Here is a 20,659-nt window from a genome sequence, read left to right as displayed (position 1 = left end):
GCGTCACATCATGGGTTTGTTTTCTCCAGAAATTCAAAGCCAGACTGTCATGGCGGCTTGTTCAGAATACGATCTCATATTGTACTAAAATAGTTCACTGAAACATGTTTCTGAAAACATTTTAAGCGAGAAATAGGCCATGCAGTTGCTGAATCTGTCTTCATTTCAGATCAACAAAGTTCAGTTTAAAAGATTTTCGTCAGATTTTGAGAGACTCTAGTCATGTTCATTCCACTCCCCATTTCTGGGTGAGTCCCGACTGCCCTGTCTCCAACTGAACATGTCAGGTCGGCCAAAATGAAGGCCGAACGATGGCACGGAACACACTGAACAGACTCGAGTCACCGACCTCGCCAGACTGTCCAACGGCCGATTATCGGGTTAGTGTGTCAGCGCCTTTTAAAAAGCACTGTGGAACCTTGACTGGATTGTTTCTGGGCTCGAGAGGCAGGCTGGTGAATACGTGCCTTGCTGGGACAGTAGCTACTAGCTCCGATCTCTCTTACAGACTGTGCTGCGACATGCCTAAACATGCAAGTGTTCTGGAAACAGTTTGTATTGGCAGTGTGTATGTGTGTTGCCGCTGCTAGCAGAGTGGTATCATTCTAGCGGGCAGCCTGGCTGAACGCAGGATGACCCATCTCCCCCGGGGCTCCATATCACTACATCATCATCAGTCGCTCCTCGCAGTGGAACAGATGAGATTTCACTCCCATCAAGCACTAAGCAGGAACCAAGGCTGCTTTACTGAATGGATAGTCTACCCTCATAAATCTGTAGGAATCTACAACCTGCTTTATCCTTTCGAAGCCACTTCATTTATAACCTAAATAGCTTAAGGATTTTGTTGATTTTTTTTCTGCATAACTAAACACTAAGCTTTCAAGGTTTGCCTGAATTTGGCATAATTTCTGAGTGAACTTTGCAAAGAAACGACAGCTGATGGCACTTTCCAATCAGCACTTATCCTTTGATTAGATTGTACCACACACATGAGCATATAAAACCCCACACTCGGTTTATTCCCTCTGATTATGTTGCACCGCCTGTTGCTGTGTGTGTGTGTATACATGTATATATGATGTGCAATTATATGCTTTCAGGGGCTGATATGCGCTGAAGATGAGTGGCGTAGGAGACAACTCGTTGGAGCCGCTGTGCTCCGACCGCAAACGTAAACTGTCCACCTGTGACACACCAGGTTTGGGGTGAGTGCTGTAACTTCTTTTAAGTGTCAATTACATATCAATCCAGTTTGTCCGTGTCTGCTGCTGTTTTTGGTGTGAATGTCAGCAAGTGCACAAGGTCGCTTCCTTCCCCCTGGCCTCCTGCAAACAAGATTGTGTCTGTTGCTGGCAAAATGACTGAAGCATCTGAGCCAAAGCCGTATGGCCTGCATATGAACAGGGCATAGGGAGGTGGGGTTGTCATGACAACATGTCTAATCCCCTTGGCGCCCCGGCAGGTGTGACAAGCGTCGGAGGGAACAGGAAAGCAAGTACATCGAGGAGCTAGCTGAACTCATCTCTGCCAACCTCTCCAACATTGACAGCTTCAACGTCAAGCCTGACAAATGTGCCATCCTCAAGGAGACCGTGAGACAGATCAGACAAATCAAAGAGCAAGGTACGACCACTGTGCAAAGTACACACATACATTCCTGGTCTTGATGAACAAAGCACCATATAATTACTGTTATAATAATAACAACAATAATATTAGTAATAACTTGTTATTATAAATAGAATATATTTTTTTCTTTTTTCTGTATTTGTTATGGGGAGTAAACCGTGAATTAAGTTGGACTGAATCTTGTCAAGTACCCTGCTGCAGGACAGATGATGCCAGTGATGAAGTGGTGTGTTTGGTTCATGGCCAGGCTGCTTCAGCCTGACAGCCAGTTTGGCTGTTTGTATTGCTGGGGGGAAAACGAACACCAGTAATTGAGACCAATACTTGGTGGTCATGGCTCAAGGCTGTCAGTGACAGTGTGTATTTGTTAGTGCCAAACCGTGCTTCTCTCTGGGAGACAAATGATACTGGTGACTCAGAAATCGGACCTTAGGCCACTTTCCAATCGTTTTGCAGATTTTATATGATTGGATATGCAAAAGAGGATATTTTCTTCCTCCTGTTTAAGATTGGTTGAGATTAGATCTGGGAGGTTAAGTGGGTAAGGAAAAGAGAAAGCAATCATATTGGAATCTACCCAGAGGGTCACAGCTGGCTACTGCTGGCCCCAGTGTTATGCAGCCAGGTTTCCATAGTTACAGGATGGGAATGATTGATTTGTTTTTTCTCTTTTCTGTCTGTTGTCCATTTAAACACCTTTTCCCTCCCCCTGTTTACACATCTTTGCTCTTTGCAATCGCTTTCTCTGGTGTCTCCTTTTTTATGTCAATTACTTCTGCTCATGAGGCTAGTTTGGTTAGAAATTTAATTAAATCCAGTGTCGTACTATTTGTCATCTTGCTTAGTGTCTCAGACACATGCTGCTTTTAAAAATAGAAAGGCATGCAAATTATTCATCCGTGACTCATGCTGCCACCTGCTGGCCAGAAATAACTATTTCGTTGTATTAAGGAAGCAGCTCTCACAGCTAACTGGACATCATAGAATGGTTGCTGTGAAATTCTGACAGTATGATCAGGAAAAATATCTATTATACTGTAGCCGAAATAACATACAGGTCGTGTGTACTTCTCAAATTAAGTTCACTGGCATCACATGTTGCCTTCTGAACAACAGCTGTTCTAGTTTGAGTTACAGCATGGAAATGATTTGCAATATGTAAAGTACCAAATAAAAAGATCCAGAGGCATCGATACCTATGACAATTCTCACACTTCATCAGTAGTGCAATGTGCTTTATTTGTCCTCAGGTAAGAGGTCATGCAGTGATGACGATGTCCAGAAGGCGGATGTATCTTCCACTGGTCAAGGGGTCATTGACAAGGACCATCTGGGACCGCTGCTCCTACAGGTCAGCTTTGGGAAAATCACTATGGGGCAAAAGAACAACACTAATTAGCTGCCGTTCCATATGCTGGACCAGTGCTTTGCTGTCACTGTCCACTTAAAGTCGATAAAAATGTTTTTTAGAGGGGCAAAAATACTAACTAAACAAGGTGTGTGTGTGTGTGTGTGTGTGTGTGTGTGTGTATATATATATGTATGTGTGTATGTATGTATGTATGTATGTATGTATGTATGTATGTATATATATATATATATATATATATATATATATATATATATATATATATATATATATATATATATATATATATATATATATATATATATATATATATATATATATATATATATATATATAAATGTCATTTTCATTGATCAAGTCTCCCTCCATTTAACTCTTCATTTTTGTGGCCCTGCTGTTCTCAGGCCTTGGATGGCTTTCTGTTTGTGGTTAACCGAGAGGGCAGCATTGTATTTGTGTCGGACAACGTGACGCAGTACCTGCAGTACAAGCAGGAGGAGCTAATCAACACGAGTGTGTACAACATAATCCATGACGATGACAGGGAGGAGTTTCACAAGAACCTACCTAAGTCTAATGGTGAGAGGGTTTATACATGATTATTCAAGATCACACAAACTTAAATGTACGCTCAAACACAGTCACTTACTCAAACACGTGTATAACTGATTGGACATCTGAATGCTCTTGGACACACATGTAGAGTCATGGTCATCTGTTCACCGGTTGCCTATTTCTCTTCATAGCACTAAATGGGGCATCGTGGGGTGGAGAGGCACCCCGGCAGAAGAGCCACACCTTCAACTGCCGCATGCTGGTGAACTTTGTTCACGGTCAGAGTCACGGGTTGTCAGAAGAGAGGCCTGGGGGCCATCGCTATGAGACCATGCAGTGTTTTGCCCTCACTCAGCCCCGGGCCATGATGGAGGAGGGAGAAGGTAAAAGTCATTGTTTGCTTTGAATATATATTTTTTTTAATTTTCAGATTAAAGCAATGGGAAAATACAACAGTTAAACATGTGACAACAGTTAACATTTACACTTATTCATGCAGAGGATATGATTTAACTAGCAGCCACAAAGTAGGATTTGTTTACCCAGCCTCTTTCTTGGCTTACACGTAGTGTGTAGCTACGCCTTCTATCGTATTTATTGGTCAATCTGCTTAAATGTTGCAAATAATACTATAGCCACAAGATTTGAATCTCCAGTTTCTCCTCCGGTGATGTCAAATGAGGACTTAACATTGCGCTGTCTCTTTATTAAGATTTGCAGTCATGTATGATCTGTGTGGCACGACGCATCATTGCAGTAGAGAGGACTGAGAGGTTTAGCACACGCCATGAACTGTCAGGTAAGTTACCACTGTGTTATTTCTGATAGTGTATATACTATGTAGTATATACCAATGCAAGTTCATTCCCCAAGTGTATTCATTTTGTACACATGTGACATGACCTTTGGAAATGTTTTTGTTAGGCACACCAATTTACAAAGGCCTTAGTCAAACTAAGTTAGGTTATACATACTGTGTTAGATGGCATTAATTGATGCGGTGTACTTTTTTTTTTTTTTAGATACCCCACTTATATTTATTACTTGTACTGCTATGACAATAACCTTTCAAGCCATGTCATTCTAGATATTTAGAGATGTACACCGTACTGTATTAGGCATATAAACTACATGTAAACTTCATCACCAGCCATTATCCTTTGTGTAATCCCAATGGTGCATCCTCTATTGCAGGTAAACTGATTGAAATTGAACAGCAGGCCTCTCTTCACACCACTATGCGTCCAGGCTGGGAGGACCTGGTGAGGCGCTGCATGCAGATGTTCCTCCATCGAAGTGAGGGACAACCTTGGTCCTACAAACGGCACTATCAAGATGGTATATAACACTGCACCTCCCTACAAGTTAACCTCCCTTGTCACAATCACTCAGTCGCTTCCACAAAAAGTCTAGCATTTGTGCATCTGGTGCTACATTTGTAGGTGTATGCAATAGACTGGATTACTTAGAATGACAACATGGTCACAGACATTGGCAAAGAAATGAGCCATTATTATTGGCAATTATTGCCAATAATTGGCATCAGGAAGCCAGGTTTGAGCATTGGCATGAAGGCTGCAAAAGTATACAAGGAATGTACCGTTCATCTCATTAAAATGTTTGGTATGTGGGACACGGCCCTTGCTAGATAAATAAGAGGCTAAAATCACGAATGACTCATCTCCAGTACAACACTCTTGACTTTATGGGGTGGTAGGAATTTTTTAAATCTCTGTATTGAATTTTCAGTACCGTTGTTACTCCTTCGTAATGTCTCTGTGGTTTGGAGTTTTGTTCCACTCTTTCTTTTTCTTACTAATCTAACAGACCGCAGCCTCCGATCCTCTTCGACGAACTATCACAGCTAAGCTGTAATTGCTGTTAATTCAGTCGGCTTCACATTAAAAGCAGTAATCACTGGAATGCTTTTAATTGTGGAGCAGCTACATGGCAGTTTGATTTGTTACCAGTGTTAGTGACTGATTGTTGAGCAAAATGGTTTACCGTGCCTTTGTGTCGTGTGGAAAAAAACATCTGTGTACAGATCAATACTCACAGTACAGAACAGCAAGCGTATATTAACTATATGGACATTTTATCTTAAGTCCCTGCCACAACCTGTGACAAGTGTTTATTAGCGTTTTCTTTTCACGTTGGTGTGTGCATGTTTTGTCCCGTTGTCAGCTATTGCGGGGGGTGTTAATTCTCCTTTTTCTACTCTAGCTTTCCATAATGGCCATGCGGAGACCCCACTCTACCGCTTCTCACTCGCTGATGGCACCCCAGTCACAGCCCAGACCAGGAGTGACCTCTGCAGGAATCCCAACACCAATGAGCCACACTCTTTCCTCTCCACACACTTGCTACAAAGGTGCAAATGCTCTAACATTTGGAACTAGCAAGAATTATTTCTTCCAAATTTGGACGAATGTCTCACTATGTTTTATGTGCTTTGTTCTGTTTTAAATTTTTGTTATTTACTGTATTCCCTTTAGGGAGCAAAATAGTTATCGTGGAAACCAGGGTGGAGGTATGAGGCCTCAACACATGGGTGTGAACAACCCCAACCAACAGATGAACATGGGCCCAGGAGGGAGCATGGGCATGAACAGGGGCTACGGCATGGCTGAACAGGGCAACATGCCACAAAGGGGAGTGCCTCCATACACTGGGGGCAACCGCATAAATCCCATGCATCAGATGAATCCCATGCATCAGATGAATCCCATGCATCAGATGAACAACATGGGGCAAATTAATCCAGTGAATCAAATGAATTCCATGCATCCAATGAACTCCTCCATGAACCAAATGGGTCCCATGAATCAGATGGGCCACCATGGCATGCATCAGCATCAGCACCAACATCAGCAGATGAGTCAGTTCCATGGAGGTGGACCTGGAGGTGGAGGATATGGGATGGGAATGACCAGTCCCCCCCAGGCCAGTCCAGGGATTAATGGCCCCCCACACAACGTCATGGGTTCACCCAGAGTCAGAGGAAGCCCCAAGATGGGTGCGAGTCCTTTCTCTCCCGGAGGTATGAACCAAACCTTTGTAGAACTCTTGAGAACTTAAATGAAAAATCACAACTTCTTAACTCACATTTTGTTACACTTGTGTTATTAACTTCATGGCAGGTGCCCTTGAGCAAGGCACCTAATCCCCAACTGCTCGGGAGGCCATCCTGTGAGTAGAGATGTTCCGATACTGCCTAAAACGTTGGTATCGGGAAGTACTGGAGTTTATGCACCGATCCGATACCACGTAATAAAGAGTAAAAGAAAGTTCTGTGGCATTCGTTGTTTGTGTTTGTTCATGTTTCACAAAGAGTTTAACCTGAGCCAGACCGACAACAAATATAGAAATAGAATAGAAATAATATCACATCCATACAGGGATAGTAGTATACAGTTGTTAAAACATAATAAAATATATGACACACTGGGATCGGTACTCGGTATCGGCCGATACGCAAGTTCAGGTATCAGAATTGGTATCGGGAAGCAAAAAATTGTATCGGGCCATCTCTACCTGTGAGCCACCTCACTCTGACATCCTTCCATACATAATGCATGTGTTTATTATATATGTACACATAAGATTTTTTTATATATATATATATATATATGACACACACACACACAGTGTGAGTGAAAATATATATACAATAGAGTGAAAAATATGTATTTTCCCTTGCAGGATTAATAAATCTTCTTCTTCTGATAACCTGTCTCTGGTTGTGTCCTCTGCAGGTATGATCTCTCCCATAAGCTCCAGTCACCCTGGTAACTCTGGAGGCGGAGGAGGAGGGACTACCTTCTCCAGCAGCTCCTTGAATGCCCTCCAAGCCATTAGTGAGGGAGTGGGTAATCCGATGCCATCCCCCCTCACCTCTCCTCACCCTCACAAGCCTGACAGCTCCCCGAGCATCAATTCCACAAACCAGGCAGCAGGGGGACCCTGTAAACTAAGCCTCCCAGCCTACTCTGACTCTAAGAGCCCAGGGAGCTCACTGGGGGCTGGAGGAGAGCAGCAGTCTCAGCAGCATCCACACACCCCCACCAGCGAGGGCCCTCCTGACAAGCCAGACAGCCAGGCCGGCAGAGAGGCGGGTCCAGCCGGGGGAGAATCCAGCCGACGGGTCCCTGACACCAAGTGCCACAAGAAGCTTCTGCAGCTCCTCACCTCCCCTACAGATGAGCTGGTGCCACCTAGTCAAACACCTAGCTCTGGGCCCAGCTCCACACCTGAGGCTAAAGACGGAACAGCCGGCGTCACCAGCCCCTCCTCAACAGGAGTGTCCTCCTCCACGGGCGGGAATCACAGCGCTGTGTCCTCTTCAGGCGGCGCAGGACATTTAACAAGTCAGTCGCTGCAGGAGAAGCACAAGATCCTCCACAAGCTTCTGCAGAATGGGCACACACCCGACGAGGTGGCTCGCATCACAGCCGAGGCCACTGGGAAGAGCAGCCTGGATTCGGGGGCATCGGAGCCTGAACCTGCAGCCGCTGGAGGGGTTAGGGGATCAGAATCAAAGCAGGAGCAGCACAGCCCTAAGAAGGAGAAACCCCATGCCCTCCTTCACTACCTCCTCAATAAGGATGACTCTAAAGAATGTGGTGATATCAAGCCAAAACTCGAGGAGCTTGAGGGGAGAGGAGCTCATGGGACAGGGGTCACCAGCTCTGACCCCCACTGCATGGATGGGAAGGTCAAGTTGGAGCCATCTGATGAGGTAAGGGTTTTGCCCAGGATAACAATTTGTTAGATGTAGTTTAAAATACCAAGTAGAGCATTGTTGTCTAATCATTCTTGTGTCTCGATGGTTCAGGCGGAGACCCTGGAGACCATTCTGGGTGTCCCAAGGAACAACTCTGGCTTCTACCCTGAACCAGAAACCAGAGCAGGGAAGGAAGTGGGAAACAAACTGGGAAATATGCCTGATAGTTTACATGGTAAGTCAGTCAGTATTGAGTATTTTGATCAAATGTAACACTGGACAGCAAAAAGATTCTTGCTCTATGGAAAACACAAAATAGTATGCATGGCTGAGATTCTACAGCCATAGAAGCCTTGGCATATAGCATGTCACTTACGTTTTTAAGTCTTTCATGAGGTATCACAGTGTAGCTGCTTCCTCGTCAGTGGTAGTCTTAATCTTAGAATCTTGGAATCTCCTAAAATGTGTGAGGGTATGTAATCTAACTCTAGTATTGTGTGTGTGTGTGTGTGTGTGTGTGTGTGTGTGTGTGTGTGTGTGTGTGTGTGTGTGTGTGTGTGTGTGTGTGTGTGTGTGTGTGTGTGTGTGTGTGTGTGTGTGTGTGTGTGTGTGTGTGTGTGTGTGTGTTTCAGATGGGGAGAGAGGTCCCATGCCTTCAGCTCAGCGTAGTGCCTATCAAAGAGCCTTGTCCATGGATGCCAAGCCCATGGGTGGAGAGGGAACAGTAGGAGGCGGGCTAGCCGGGAGACGGAACGTGCCATGTCCCACATTGGTCAAACAGGAGAAGATAGATGCTCCGATTCGACCTGGGCCCATTCCCAATGGTTTTCCAGGAGGCATGGGTGTGTGTCCACCGCGGGGCAATCCAACAAGTAACTTCAACATTTATTTCTTAGCATACCCAAGACAGCCCTGCTTTCTATGAAGAACTGGGTCCCACAGAGTAGACCGCATGGGGATATTTATTTTCTCAATACTACTTTTTTATTTTATTTTGCTAACACTCGATGTTTGTGGTCCGTGTGTTGATCAGGAGGTATGGGCAGAGGAATGGGAATGCCTCAGCGGCCTCCCATTTCAGGTGACTGGGGGATGGCGAGGTCCAGCAGCAGCCCTGTGACCGGACCAGGACACCCTGGCATGGGTCGCTCTGGTCCAATGGGAGGACCCATGATCAACCGGTCCAACAGTGTACCTGGAAAAACCAGGTCTATGCTGCAGCAGCAACTCATGGATATGGGTATGTCGCATGTTGTGTGTGTTAAACTGTAACTAGGGAATGTTTGGTGCTTGTACTTAATTGGTACGTACTTAATTGGCAATATGATAAAGTAATGTAAATGTCTGTGTTGTGTTTCCACTCTATATTAACCATACACTACCCATTTTTACCTCTGCAGGCACCAATGAAGCCAATATGGGTATGAGCCCATTTGGTGGACATGGGCCCCCTCCTCGGTCCCCCTCCTGGCCAGACTCTGCTATGGGACTGGAAAGACCACAGAATAACACAAACCGGTAAAGCTTTTGCACTGGTTCACACGCTATCCCTCTGAATCTTTTCCAAATTAGACCTTAAGCTAAATTCAGAAGGTGGTGTTAATGGTGTCTGTGATTGCAGTCTCCTTTTCTTAAAGTGATTGACATTCATTTCCTGTCATTTGTTGTGTTAGGGAGCAGTTTGGGCACCCCCTGGAGCAGCTGCTGGGGCCCCTGGCCAACAGCGAGGGCCCGAGTGATGAACGGGCACTTCTTGACCAGTTGGACTCTCTGCTCAATACCACTGATGTCATTGCTCTGCAGGAGATAGACCGAGCCCTAGGCATCCCTGAAATAGTAGGCCAGGTACAGGACTCACTACAGTATACTGTATATAATATACTGCATATACTCTATACTCTATTTTTTTAACAGGAAATTTTGGCACCAATGGGGCGTGGACCCAAATTAACTTATGTTCTAAAAGTAATTCTAATTTATAAAGTGATTATTGAATAAAGCAGAAAGTGTTTAGTTCATTGTAATTAAGAATAGGAATGAATTAGTGCAATCAATGCATATTTTAAATTAATAGTTGTCCATTAAATGTGATGGCATGAAGTGGACAACTTGTTGCATGAATTTTATATTGTCCTCTCTGCTGTTCTAATTAGACAATTGAATGTGGGGTCTCAATCCTCAACCTAATGCTAGCTTGCAGTAAATGTTATTAAGTTCCCAATGTTTTGTAGCTTCTGGTTGAGCAGGCCATCTTTAACCTGTTGTGATACTTGTGATTGTTATGCAGTTGTTTGATGAACATGTGTTTTTATGTCTGTGCTCTGTAAGTAGTTTAATCACATAAATACCCATATCCAGCTTTGTGTTGATATTGCAGAAAAGTTCGCAAACTAGAATGACATGCTACGTCCCTTTTCCACAGACCCACGGACCTGAAGGCCACCAGCAGGGCCAGAATCGAGGCCAGGGTCGGTGCCCGCCGTCAGAGCCTTTCCCAGGGCCAGCCTCCTCCTTAGGCATGGACCAAAAACCCATGTATAACCAAGGCTACGCTGGGCCCCCAGGGCCCTCCTCTATGGGCATGCAGTCTGGTTATGGTGGCAATACAATGCAAGGCCAGTCTCCTGGAGGCTTCAACCCCATGATGAATCAAGTGGGCCAGACAGGGAGCTTCCCTGGCATGGCGGGTATGGGCAACCCCCGTGCAAACATGATGCGACCTCGCATGATGACTGCCCCCAAGCCTCTCCGACTGCAGCTGCAGCAGAGACTGCAAGGACAGCAGGTGATCTCACACACACACACACACACACACACACACACACACACACACACACACACACACACACACACAAACATATATCATATTAAAGATACAGCAGGTCAACTTGTGTCTTATGAGAAATTGGTGGCTTCTTGGCTGCTATGTTAATAGTGAACATAAAAAAGCAAACAAACAGGCCTATTTAACTTGTCTTTGTCTTGTCTCATCTGGCAGTTTATGAACCAGACCCGACAGGGCATGAAGATGGAGCATGCCCCTGGAGGAACCCCTCCCATGCATTCAGGCATGCAGCCTGGTATGCAGCCTGGCATCCAGCCAGCCATGCAGCCTGGCATGCAACCTGGCATGCAGCCTGGCATCCAGCCTGGCATCCAGCCTGGCATGCAACCTGGCATCCAGCCTGGCATGCAACCTGGCATCCAGCCTGGCATGCAACCTGGCATCCAGCCTGGCATGCAACCTGGCATCCAGCCTGGCATGCAACCTGGCATCCAGCCTGGCATGCAACCTGCAAGCATGGGTAGTCAGGTATGTAGTCAGCACTTCCTCACATCTAATGTAGTGTGCATTCACTTGCCACTTTTTAAACATCAGGCAAGTCACCATTTGTAGAATTAAGGTCAAAGTATTGATGTTTGTCTGCAGCCTGGTTTCCTGAACGCCCAGATGATGGCCCAGCGCAGCAGGGAGATGATGACCTTGCAGATTAGGAGGCAGCGGATGCTGTTGCTGATGCAGCAACAGCAGCAGGGGCAGGGGGCAGCAAGAGGCTTCAGCCCTCCTCCAAATGTCACAGCACCAGGAGGCATGGACAGCCCCATCGGAGCCTCCCCTATGAACCAGCCTGGACAGCAGGGCTTTAACTATGGAGGTAACTATGGTGAGTTGACTGAGACAGAGCTCTGCATCATTTCCTCCTGGATATTCAAGTTTCACACTGATGACTCTCTCGGTTTTTTTTGTTGCTGTACTTGCAGGGATAAACCAGCAGGGGGACCCATCATTCATGAGTCCAGGTAGCAGCCCACCAGCAAACATGATGCAAGGACGAATGGGAGGTCCTCCTCAGAACACCATGATGCCAGGGATGCAGGGCAATCCACAGGGAGGGCCCATGTACCAGTCTGGAGACATGAAAGGCTGGCCACAGGCTGGCATGTCACGCAGCAAGTATGTAGCATTAGGCTCCCTTCATCAAAATGATTTAGTCACCAATTATTCAAGTGTTTGTAGTTAATTATCACCATTTAAGCACCATACCGAAAAGGCTTTTCCTTGGGTAATGCTTCTATAAGTTGCAGAGGTCAATTACTTGTGTCAAAACTTATTTTATTTTTCTGGTTTTCCAGCACATACCCCCAGCAACAGTTTCCCCAGCAGGGCAACCAGAGCCAGTTTGGACCCATGATGATGAACACCTCAATGGGTGGACCTGGGCCAGTCAGTGGGGCCAGTACAGGACAGATGGGCCAAATACCAGGACAGAGGCAGGGCCAGATGCAGGGCCAAATAGGCATGAACCCCATGGGAATGGGCAGAATGCCAATGGGACCTGATCAGGTAGGTAATACATTGACACATTCAGAGTACAGTGGCCTTACATGAAGGTCAGCTGATGCTTTAAAACACAGTTGAGATATCAGACATGTAAAGGGAAATTCTCTATTTTCAACCCCTAGAAAAGTTTGCACATCTCACTGTTTCTCTCTCTGCAGAAGTATTGCTGAGGACCTGTGGTTGATAGCAGAATCTGGAGCCTTTCAGCTGTGGCAGAGCGATCTGAGCCCCGAGAGCTGGACCTACACAAAAACACACACAAACACACACATAGTAGAAGTTCTCCAGCATAAAACATGATGCAGTAGACTTGGCACAACACACTGCTACTCCTGGAGGAAGTGGGCTACAAGGACAAACATTGGGCTTCATCCCCAACTGAAGCCTCACATCCTGTAACCCTGTTAAAGTGATGCACAAACACAAAATATCAGTGCATGTGGGTGAGCTAATGTTTGTGTGTGTTGACGTGAACGACCTGGAGCTGTCGGGCAGTATTCAGGGTCAGAGCCATGCAGCCAGAACAAGACTATGGTACAACTAGCTGTGGCTGCACTTTACCTGGAAGCTTCTGTGTAACAAAGATTGATGCAATATTTTTTCATCATTACAGCCTTACTAGAGATTTAATGCCTTCACAACCAAGGGTTTCTTTTTTTTCTTCTTATCCTTTGGATGCGCCTCATTCTTGAAGTCATCGGAAGCTATAAGCACAGTTAACTGTTATGCAGATTGGAGCAATAACTCTATGCTTTAGACTGTAACTGAGCATCATAACACCTGTTATAAGCAAACAAATGGTACTGCAGTATTAGATGTCTCAAATGTCCTCTGTGAATATGAATTGTAAATATTCTACAAAATATATCAAACTTTTTAAAGGCCCATTATTGCACAAAGTATGAGACCTGGTTGTATTTTTGTGTCCCATAGGTCAATTCTGATTTGGTTAATTTGCTTTTTTTTTTTTTTTTTACGCCCTTGCAAATATTGCAGGCGTGTTTGGGGTTTCTTCCCCTTGTTTGTCATTTTCTGAATGCTGTATTTTTTATTTTTTTCCGAAAAGTCATGTATTCCATGTTTTAGCAAAGCACTTTTACTTGTGATGAGTATCTGATGAGTTGAAGGTTTGAGCTTTCACACTGTCAGAGGTTTTATTGGAAGGTGGGGGGGGGTGAATTCTGTCAGGACAGTCGATTACATGAAACGATGTGATTTTGTTGGGTTCTGTGTGAGGTGAGCTGTATAGATTTTGTCTGCAGTACAATGAAGACCTGAAACACGCACTCCTCCATGTACCAACAAGCCTGGTTCTTGCGATGTTCTCCCCCCTCCCACCAGCTCTGTCTGTCAAGTGTATTTTTATTCACACCATCTTCTTTTGACTGTTATTCTCAACTTGCTCAATCTACCTTTTTAACATGCGCAATCCAAAGATATTTTTCCACATCTCTGTATAGTTTCTGAAATTTCTGGTGTAAATTTTTTTTTATGATATGCGTTATATTAGTCTGATAGTAAATGGGTACACATCATGGATCTGTAAAAGCAATTGATGGTTTTGTACTGTAAGCATAAGGAGCATGGAGCTAAGTTGTTCCTTTGTGGCGGGGGCCGGGGGCGGGGGGGCTGGCTGGCTATCGGTGCAGTGCGAAGAGGACTGGAAACTCTCAACCCCACAGCAGAAAGTTTTTACATCCAGAAAAAAAAAGCATGTTTTGCTGTGAAAGAGAAATACCAATGGAATGAAATCCACTTCAAGACATATCAATATCTCTTCTATCTTTCAGGAAACAACTTCATTTTATGTCCAGATTTTGTTACTTCAGGAAAAAAAAGAACTTTGTAGAGTTTGAATGAAGTGCAAAAAAAGAAGCAAGAGATCATTTGGTTTTTTTGTTCTTTATTTGGAGGTAAGATAAGCTGTCATCTTACAGGATGTATATTACAGATTTTTTTTCTGTTGTTGATATTGATGTAAATACAAATTTATATTTAAACACTCTTGACTCTGGTTCTCTGATCATCTACTGACTGCAATTTACTAAATCTGACTCTAGTAACCGTAATTAGCAGCCAATTTATTGCATTGGCAAACGAAGCTGAGGGCTGCCACTGTCGGGTTATTGCAAATTTTTAATGAAGAATTTATCCATTCCCAGGTTTATATGTAATATTCTTCTGTCAGAAAAAAACTTTGAATTTCAATATTACACTCTGCCTAGTATTGTAATGTGGAAAACTTGCCTACTCAGCCTATTATAAAGCCTATACAGTGTAATGCACTAACCTCCAAACAGCGTACACACAGTGGTGGAAGAAGCAAATAAAACTAATGATAGTTGGAATGGAAATTGATTTATTTGAAACGGGGACAATGCACAAATAAACATTAAACTTGTTAAACAAGAGAATATGTCTTGGGCCAGGTTATAGCAACAATTGCTAATTTCCACCTGTAGTCCCTGGGCTAGATAGAGCCGTATATAAATAGAAGAGATGTGATAGACTGAGGCAGAGTGGTGGAAAAAGTATTGGGATCTTTTATTAAGTAAAAGTAGCAATACCACATTGTAAAAAATACTCCATTACAAGTAAGAGTCCTGTATTTATTGCCAAGTAGTTTTTTCACTTAGTAGGAATTTGCCTCTGTGTTTGGTGCATGCATAAATTAATTAATTAATTATTAAAAGGAAATAAACAATAAAGCAAAGTACTGCAACAGATAAGAACATAAATATAGACTAGAAATATTATAATAAACAATATGTAAAAGACACTTTAACAAGTGAAAGGGAAAATACAGAAGTATTATTGGACAACAGACTAAAATAGAAGTAGTCAATCTGCAGAAAAATGCCTCCTGTGACTGATAGGACATTATTAGATTGTTAATGCTAATCACCATCAGTAGCATTTTATTTTTTTTTAGATACATTTTTTATTATTTTTATATTTTTGAACATACAAACACAGTTGAACAAGATCAAACGCTACTGCCGTCGGGGGAAAACAAAAACAAACCAATAAGCAGCAGATAGCTGGTTGAGGTGGAGCTAGTTTGTCAATTTAATCTGGTAATTCCCAAAGGTCGGCCAGTATACATATCCCAGGATGCATTTGGGGGTCGTGAGATGATTATCAGTGGAGTTGGAAAGAAGATTAAACAAAGTGCTGACACGTTTAGAGGGGAAATCTTTCTTAGGTGGAACTGCTAACAACTCATTTGAAATATTAATTAATTTATAAGCACTATATATAAATACTCAAGAAACGCCCCGCATTGTAGTTAAGTATAGTACTTAAATAGACATTTTAATCACATTTTTAATATTAAATTATCAAGAAATATTTTTACGTCAGCAGGAAGACACCAGCACCATATTACAGTTTTTTTCCAACTGCTTACACACGTTTTCAAAACTGTCTCCTCTGCACACAATTCCCAAAACTGCACACACAAAATGCCAAATGCCTCACATCTCCTTCACAACGAAACACTGCATTCAAAATGCCATAAACACATCTCAACATGAAGCATTTGCATCAAAAGGCAAACTTTAAATTTTCTTTTCATTTTAAACATCAGAACAGACACACACACACTTGAACAGGAACAACCACCCTCTCACAGAAAATACACCAACCACTGTTTTATACAAAGTGAGTGGGCAGGGGGGGGGGACGACATTTTTGGATATACCATGTACACACTGTTGTTCTAAATCTAAAGTTCTTTTGTCTATCATAGGCTCATATCTACATCTGGCCCTGATCTCATCAGAGATGGCTCTCCTCCTCCTCCTCCTCCTCCTCCTCCTCCTCCTCCTCCTCCTCCTCCTCCTCCTCCCTGTTGTCGTCCCCTATCTCTCCCTCCTCCTCCCTTTGCTCTCTGTCTATTGTTGGCATCCATTGTTCAAAACAGGTAATCTGACCTTTGACCTTTTGTATAGGCCTATACTAAAGCAGTGAAGCAGTGATTGGTTAGTGTTCAGTTAAGCATAATGTGTTTGCACATGTAAGGAGTGTGTGTGTGTGTGTGTGTGTGTGTGTGTGTGTGTGTGTGTGTGTGTGTGTGTGTGTGTGTGTGTGTGTGTGTGTGTGTGTGCGCGCGCGCGCGCGCCCTGGTAAATAAGTGTAGCATTTTGATTGGTTGTGTTTGGAAAAGGAAAGCAAGTCACTGTTTTTTTTGTCTCAGGTAGAGAATTGTGTGTAGATTTTTTTTTAAAGTGGCTGAGAACTATCTTATGGTTTTGGTGTGTAGTTTTGCACTTTGAGAGAGAGGTATCAAAAAGCGTGTGACATGAAAAGATTTTGTGTGGAAGCAGTTGGAAAATAAAAACTGTAACAGAGCTTTTCACGTCACAGTTGCCAGAAGGGGGCGCTGCTGTCTACTAATGTCCTCTCCAACTCTCTGCTGCCACACACAGCAGCTCAGTACCAGTACAGGCTTTTTTATAATATCCTGCAATTCATTCCATGCTCGCCAGAGGGCGCTAACTAGAGAGGAGCGTTGAAGGAAGGGACATGAGGTTTGATTCATGTTTATAGACTGACGTATTAAAATAATAATAAGAATTAAGAATTAAGCCCATATAAAAGCCAACACACGGGCCTAATTGGATTTAATGTAATGAAAGATTGAGTATACACACGTATTATGGGGACCACAACAGCCTGGTCTTTATTTTCTCCACAGCTCAACCAGATTACGTAAAAGGGATTTGTATGTAATGTAGATAATTATATGTGGTTACTGATTAGAAATTCAGAGCTATACATGTTTCAGTATATAAAAAAATAAAAACATTAAAGAATTGTATATGTTAAACAATTCTGTTCAACTACTTGTGGACACTTCTCTAACAGCCCAAGCAGTGTATGTTTAAAAAAAAAAAGTGTATATATTAATAGCAAATTTAGAACATATGACTGTGCTGTGGGAATCTCTCTCTCTCTCTCTCTCTCTCTCTCTCTCTCTCTCTCTCTCTCTCTCTCTCTCTCTCTCTCTCTCTCTCTCTCTCTCTCTCTCTCTCTCTGTTGGCTTGGTTCCCGGCCCATCTGCGGCCTGGCCCGTGGATTACTGTTTGTTAATGTTTCAATCAGCTGTGTGTTGAGGAATGTGGAGCTATTTAACCTGAACTTCCCCAGGTGTGCCGAGGCGCCGCTCAGTCTGGGCCCCGCCGCCCTCCCCTGCCCTTGGCACAAAGCTATCACACAAACACAATCACACACTGGCCACGCCGGGGCTGCAGCTGTGCGCATCGCACCGCAGGGAAATGGGAAAAACATTGCACCAGGGAGACAGAATAAATCTTATAACAAATCGCCTCGCCAAAGCCATTTTAACCCCTGCAGTGCCGAGAGCGACTAAAAAACTGCTGATTTACACGATAACATCTTGAAACACCACATTTAAATGGATGTTTTATGGAGTCAGACAAACTTTAACCTTATTTATTCGTTTGTTTCGTTCTTAATAAACCACCTTACATCGCTTGATATTTGTCAGGGAGTTTGTCAAATACGTGTTGAATCTTAAATCATCTTGGGGGGGGGGGATACATTTGTCATGACTGCGATGATTTTATTCAATACTAAACTTCAAACTGCCTCAATATGTCAAGATGTTTAGACTTGACGATTTAACATGATACTTCCTCTTGTAATGTGATACGGTAATGACCCATAGAGAGGCAAATTACCAATTTAACTGGCTATGAGCCATTATGTTGACCACCAGTTTAGTTTTATGTTACCTGATTGACTTAACAGCCTCTTCTAGGTGTAGCATTTTTTCTTTTTTCATTGACAACCACTTTACACCCCCTAGTACTCAGATCAGCAACGAGATAAGCTGTTCAGATGAATGTGAGTAGGCCTGCTATTAATCACAACGATAATAAGGCTATAACAGCACACAATAATCACCAGAGTGTCATATTTCACAACTATGGTTCTAGTTTTTTGCAAAGAAAGATAATGAAACTCTCCAGGTGGGTCTGTATGATATGATGTAGCACCTAATATACTGTTCTTTCTCTCTCTCTCACACACACACACACACACACACTCACACACAATGACACAGAAGAATTCTTGTTCAAAAATAATTGTCTTGTTTTAATAAAAACACAAATAAGGTACATTGTAAGAAAACAATATCTGCACATAGTGTGGCATTGTAATATACAATACAGTTTGTCGCTCAGTAATCTGAGAAATGTATTTTTTTCCTTTTACAAAATGTTGAATATCTCTATAAAGTTTACACAAGATACAAAGAGCGTAACAGAAACATTAGCTTTCTTTAGAAACTCTACAAGCAACGAGCGATGCTGGTTGCACTGAACTGGTCTTGGTCCCCCGGCTAACCCAGTCTATCTGGACACCACCGGTCTTCTTCTTCTCTCAGGGCCCTCTGATCAATCGAGAGCCTTGAGTGACAGAGATCCTCGCCATCGGAGGATGTCCACGCAACGTTATTTTTCTAGCACTGGGAGTTTTAAACGTCCCTACACAGTTTAAGGTTTTTTTTTATAGATGTGGTCGAGAAGTCACATCAGATAGCCTTGTTTGTTCTTCGCGGTGCTCGCTGTGGGGTGATGGTGCGAAGCTCCACGAGCTCTTAACGACACATAATCCTGTCATCTGAGCATCCATTCTGCGGGGAAAGAGAAAAGAAGGTTGATTAGTACATCTGCGTGACATGGATATAAAGCAATCGCAAGCAAATCTTGTGCGCAAAAGAGACTTTTACGCACGGATTTCGCAACTTTACGCACGCGTACTGACGTTTTAAAAACATATGTTACAGTGGTGCAGGGAGCTCTGTGGGACACCGAGCCCTTCTCAGATTAATTCTGCGGTATATGTGATGAGATATTTACCTCCACTGCTATGCTAGCGATCTCTGCGTTCAGGGTGGTCAGCGGTGTGCGGGTGACGCTGTTGGCGGAGTGCTGGCGGCTCTTCTCCGGCTCGTCCAGCTCGACCTGCAGGTCCCAGATGTAGTCGATTACGTGCTGCAGGATTTGCCCCTCCACTTTGCGGCCTTTTTGTTGGGGGGCGGGGGGGGCCCCGCCCCCTTTACCCCCCCGGCGCCGCCGTTCTTGCCGCGAAAAAAAACCCCCCCCCCCCCCCCCCCCCCCCCCCCCTGTCCTCCCCCACGGGCACCCCCCACCAAAAAAAAACAAAAAAACACCAGAATACTTGATATACACCTTGCTCTTCAGGGCGCAGGTAGATCCGACAACCTTCATCTTGATTAGTGTAGGAGGTGTAGTTTCCAAAAAAATGACGAGGGATTAAGGTAAAGTAGTTGAGCAATGAGGCTTCTCCTCCTCTCAGAGATCTTGGCAATGCTATGTTGACAGTTTGCAACATCCACATGGGCAAACCTCCTCGGCTTTATAGTCGAGAAGGAGCCGGGGGCGTGCCAGAGCCGTCCTGTTTGAAGACAGTAAACCAATGAGACGGCTGCGTTTGTATTGATGGGTCGGTCCACAACAGCACTTTCAGCCAATGACTACTCTTGCCTGGTTATCCGATTTACAATCTGTTTGAGGGATGGCGTTACAAATGGAAACAAATGTGTGTCTTTTATGGGTAATATGTGGGAATCCAGCTGTCCATGGCTTGGGGACTCTGCAGGTGTAGATTGCCTGGGGACAGTTAAGGGGTGGTGAATGCCTGGGTATGCACTGTGAGAATGTGTGTGGGATGGGACAGGATGAATACGATGAATGGCTAATGATAATTAGGCTACCACAGTGCCCTAGATTTGCCTCTCACAATTGCTGATGGCACTGCAGATGTGGATGACAATAGTACAGTAAAATAAGACAATGGATGGCACAGAGTGGCCAAACAATTCTGGGAAAAGATTTCACTTATTGTTCACTTTAATTAGTTCAGGATAATGAAGACAGTTCGAGTGTGGAATGCAGTCACTAAAGAGATTAGCCGTTTATTGAATTTATCTGATTAGTTAAATAACATTACTAATTTTGCGCACAACTTGTTTTCGAAAATCTAC

General features: G+C 43.7%; 1 protein-coding gene and 1 pseudogene across 2 annotated transcripts in view; one reads left to right on the top strand and one right to left on the bottom strand.

Moving 5' to 3' along the window:
* The window catches only part of LOC120557337 (nuclear receptor coactivator 3-like), a 36,465-nt gene extending 21,841 nt beyond the window's left edge, over nt 1-14,624 (top strand). Inside the window, exons 3-23 of one of the 2 annotated variants that reach the window (XM_039797572.1) lie at nt 1,104-1,208; nt 1,466-1,626; nt 2,883-2,983; nt 3,406-3,580; nt 3,748-3,939; nt 4,269-4,355; nt 4,751-4,894; nt 5,780-5,927; nt 6,052-6,596; nt 7,312-8,294; nt 8,391-8,514; nt 8,912-9,151; nt 9,313-9,519; nt 9,680-9,797; nt 9,953-10,124; nt 10,702-11,064; nt 11,278-11,592; nt 11,710-11,935; nt 12,042-12,234; nt 12,414-12,624; nt 12,780-14,624. In XM_039797572.1, the coding sequence (XP_039653506.1) occupies nt 1,123-1,208; nt 1,466-1,626; nt 2,883-2,983; nt 3,406-3,580; nt 3,748-3,939; nt 4,269-4,355; nt 4,751-4,894; nt 5,780-5,927; nt 6,052-6,596; nt 7,312-8,294; nt 8,391-8,514; nt 8,912-9,151; nt 9,313-9,519; nt 9,680-9,797; nt 9,953-10,124; nt 10,702-11,064; nt 11,278-11,592; nt 11,710-11,935; nt 12,042-12,234; nt 12,414-12,624; nt 12,780-12,791 (4,803 nt within the window). In that variant the 5' untranslated portion in view covers nt 1,104-1,122 and the 3' untranslated portion in view covers nt 12,792-14,624. Of the gene's footprint in view, nt 1-1,103; nt 1,209-1,465; nt 1,627-2,882; nt 2,984-3,405; nt 3,581-3,747; nt 3,940-4,268; nt 4,356-4,750; nt 4,895-5,779; nt 5,928-6,051; nt 6,597-7,311; nt 8,295-8,390; nt 8,515-8,911; nt 9,152-9,312; nt 9,520-9,679; nt 9,798-9,952; nt 10,125-10,701; nt 11,065-11,277; nt 11,593-11,709; nt 11,945-12,041; nt 12,235-12,413; nt 12,625-12,779 lie in introns of both variants that reach the window. The other variant, XM_039797571.1, reaches the window with a different exon arrangement.
* Nucleotides 14,625-18,720: 4,096 nt separating this feature from the next.
* LOC120556656 lies at nt 18,721-20,028 on the bottom strand (annotated as a pseudogene).
* Nucleotides 20,029-20,659: the final 631 nt, after the last annotated feature.

This window comes from Perca fluviatilis, chromosome 4, assembly GCF_010015445.1.
Source record: "Perca fluviatilis chromosome 4, GENO_Pfluv_1.0, whole genome shotgun sequence".
NCBI classification, from domain to species: domain Eukaryota; kingdom Metazoa; phylum Chordata; class Actinopteri; order Perciformes; family Percidae; genus Perca; species Perca fluviatilis.
This window is presented reverse-complemented; position numbering and strand designations above follow the sequence as displayed.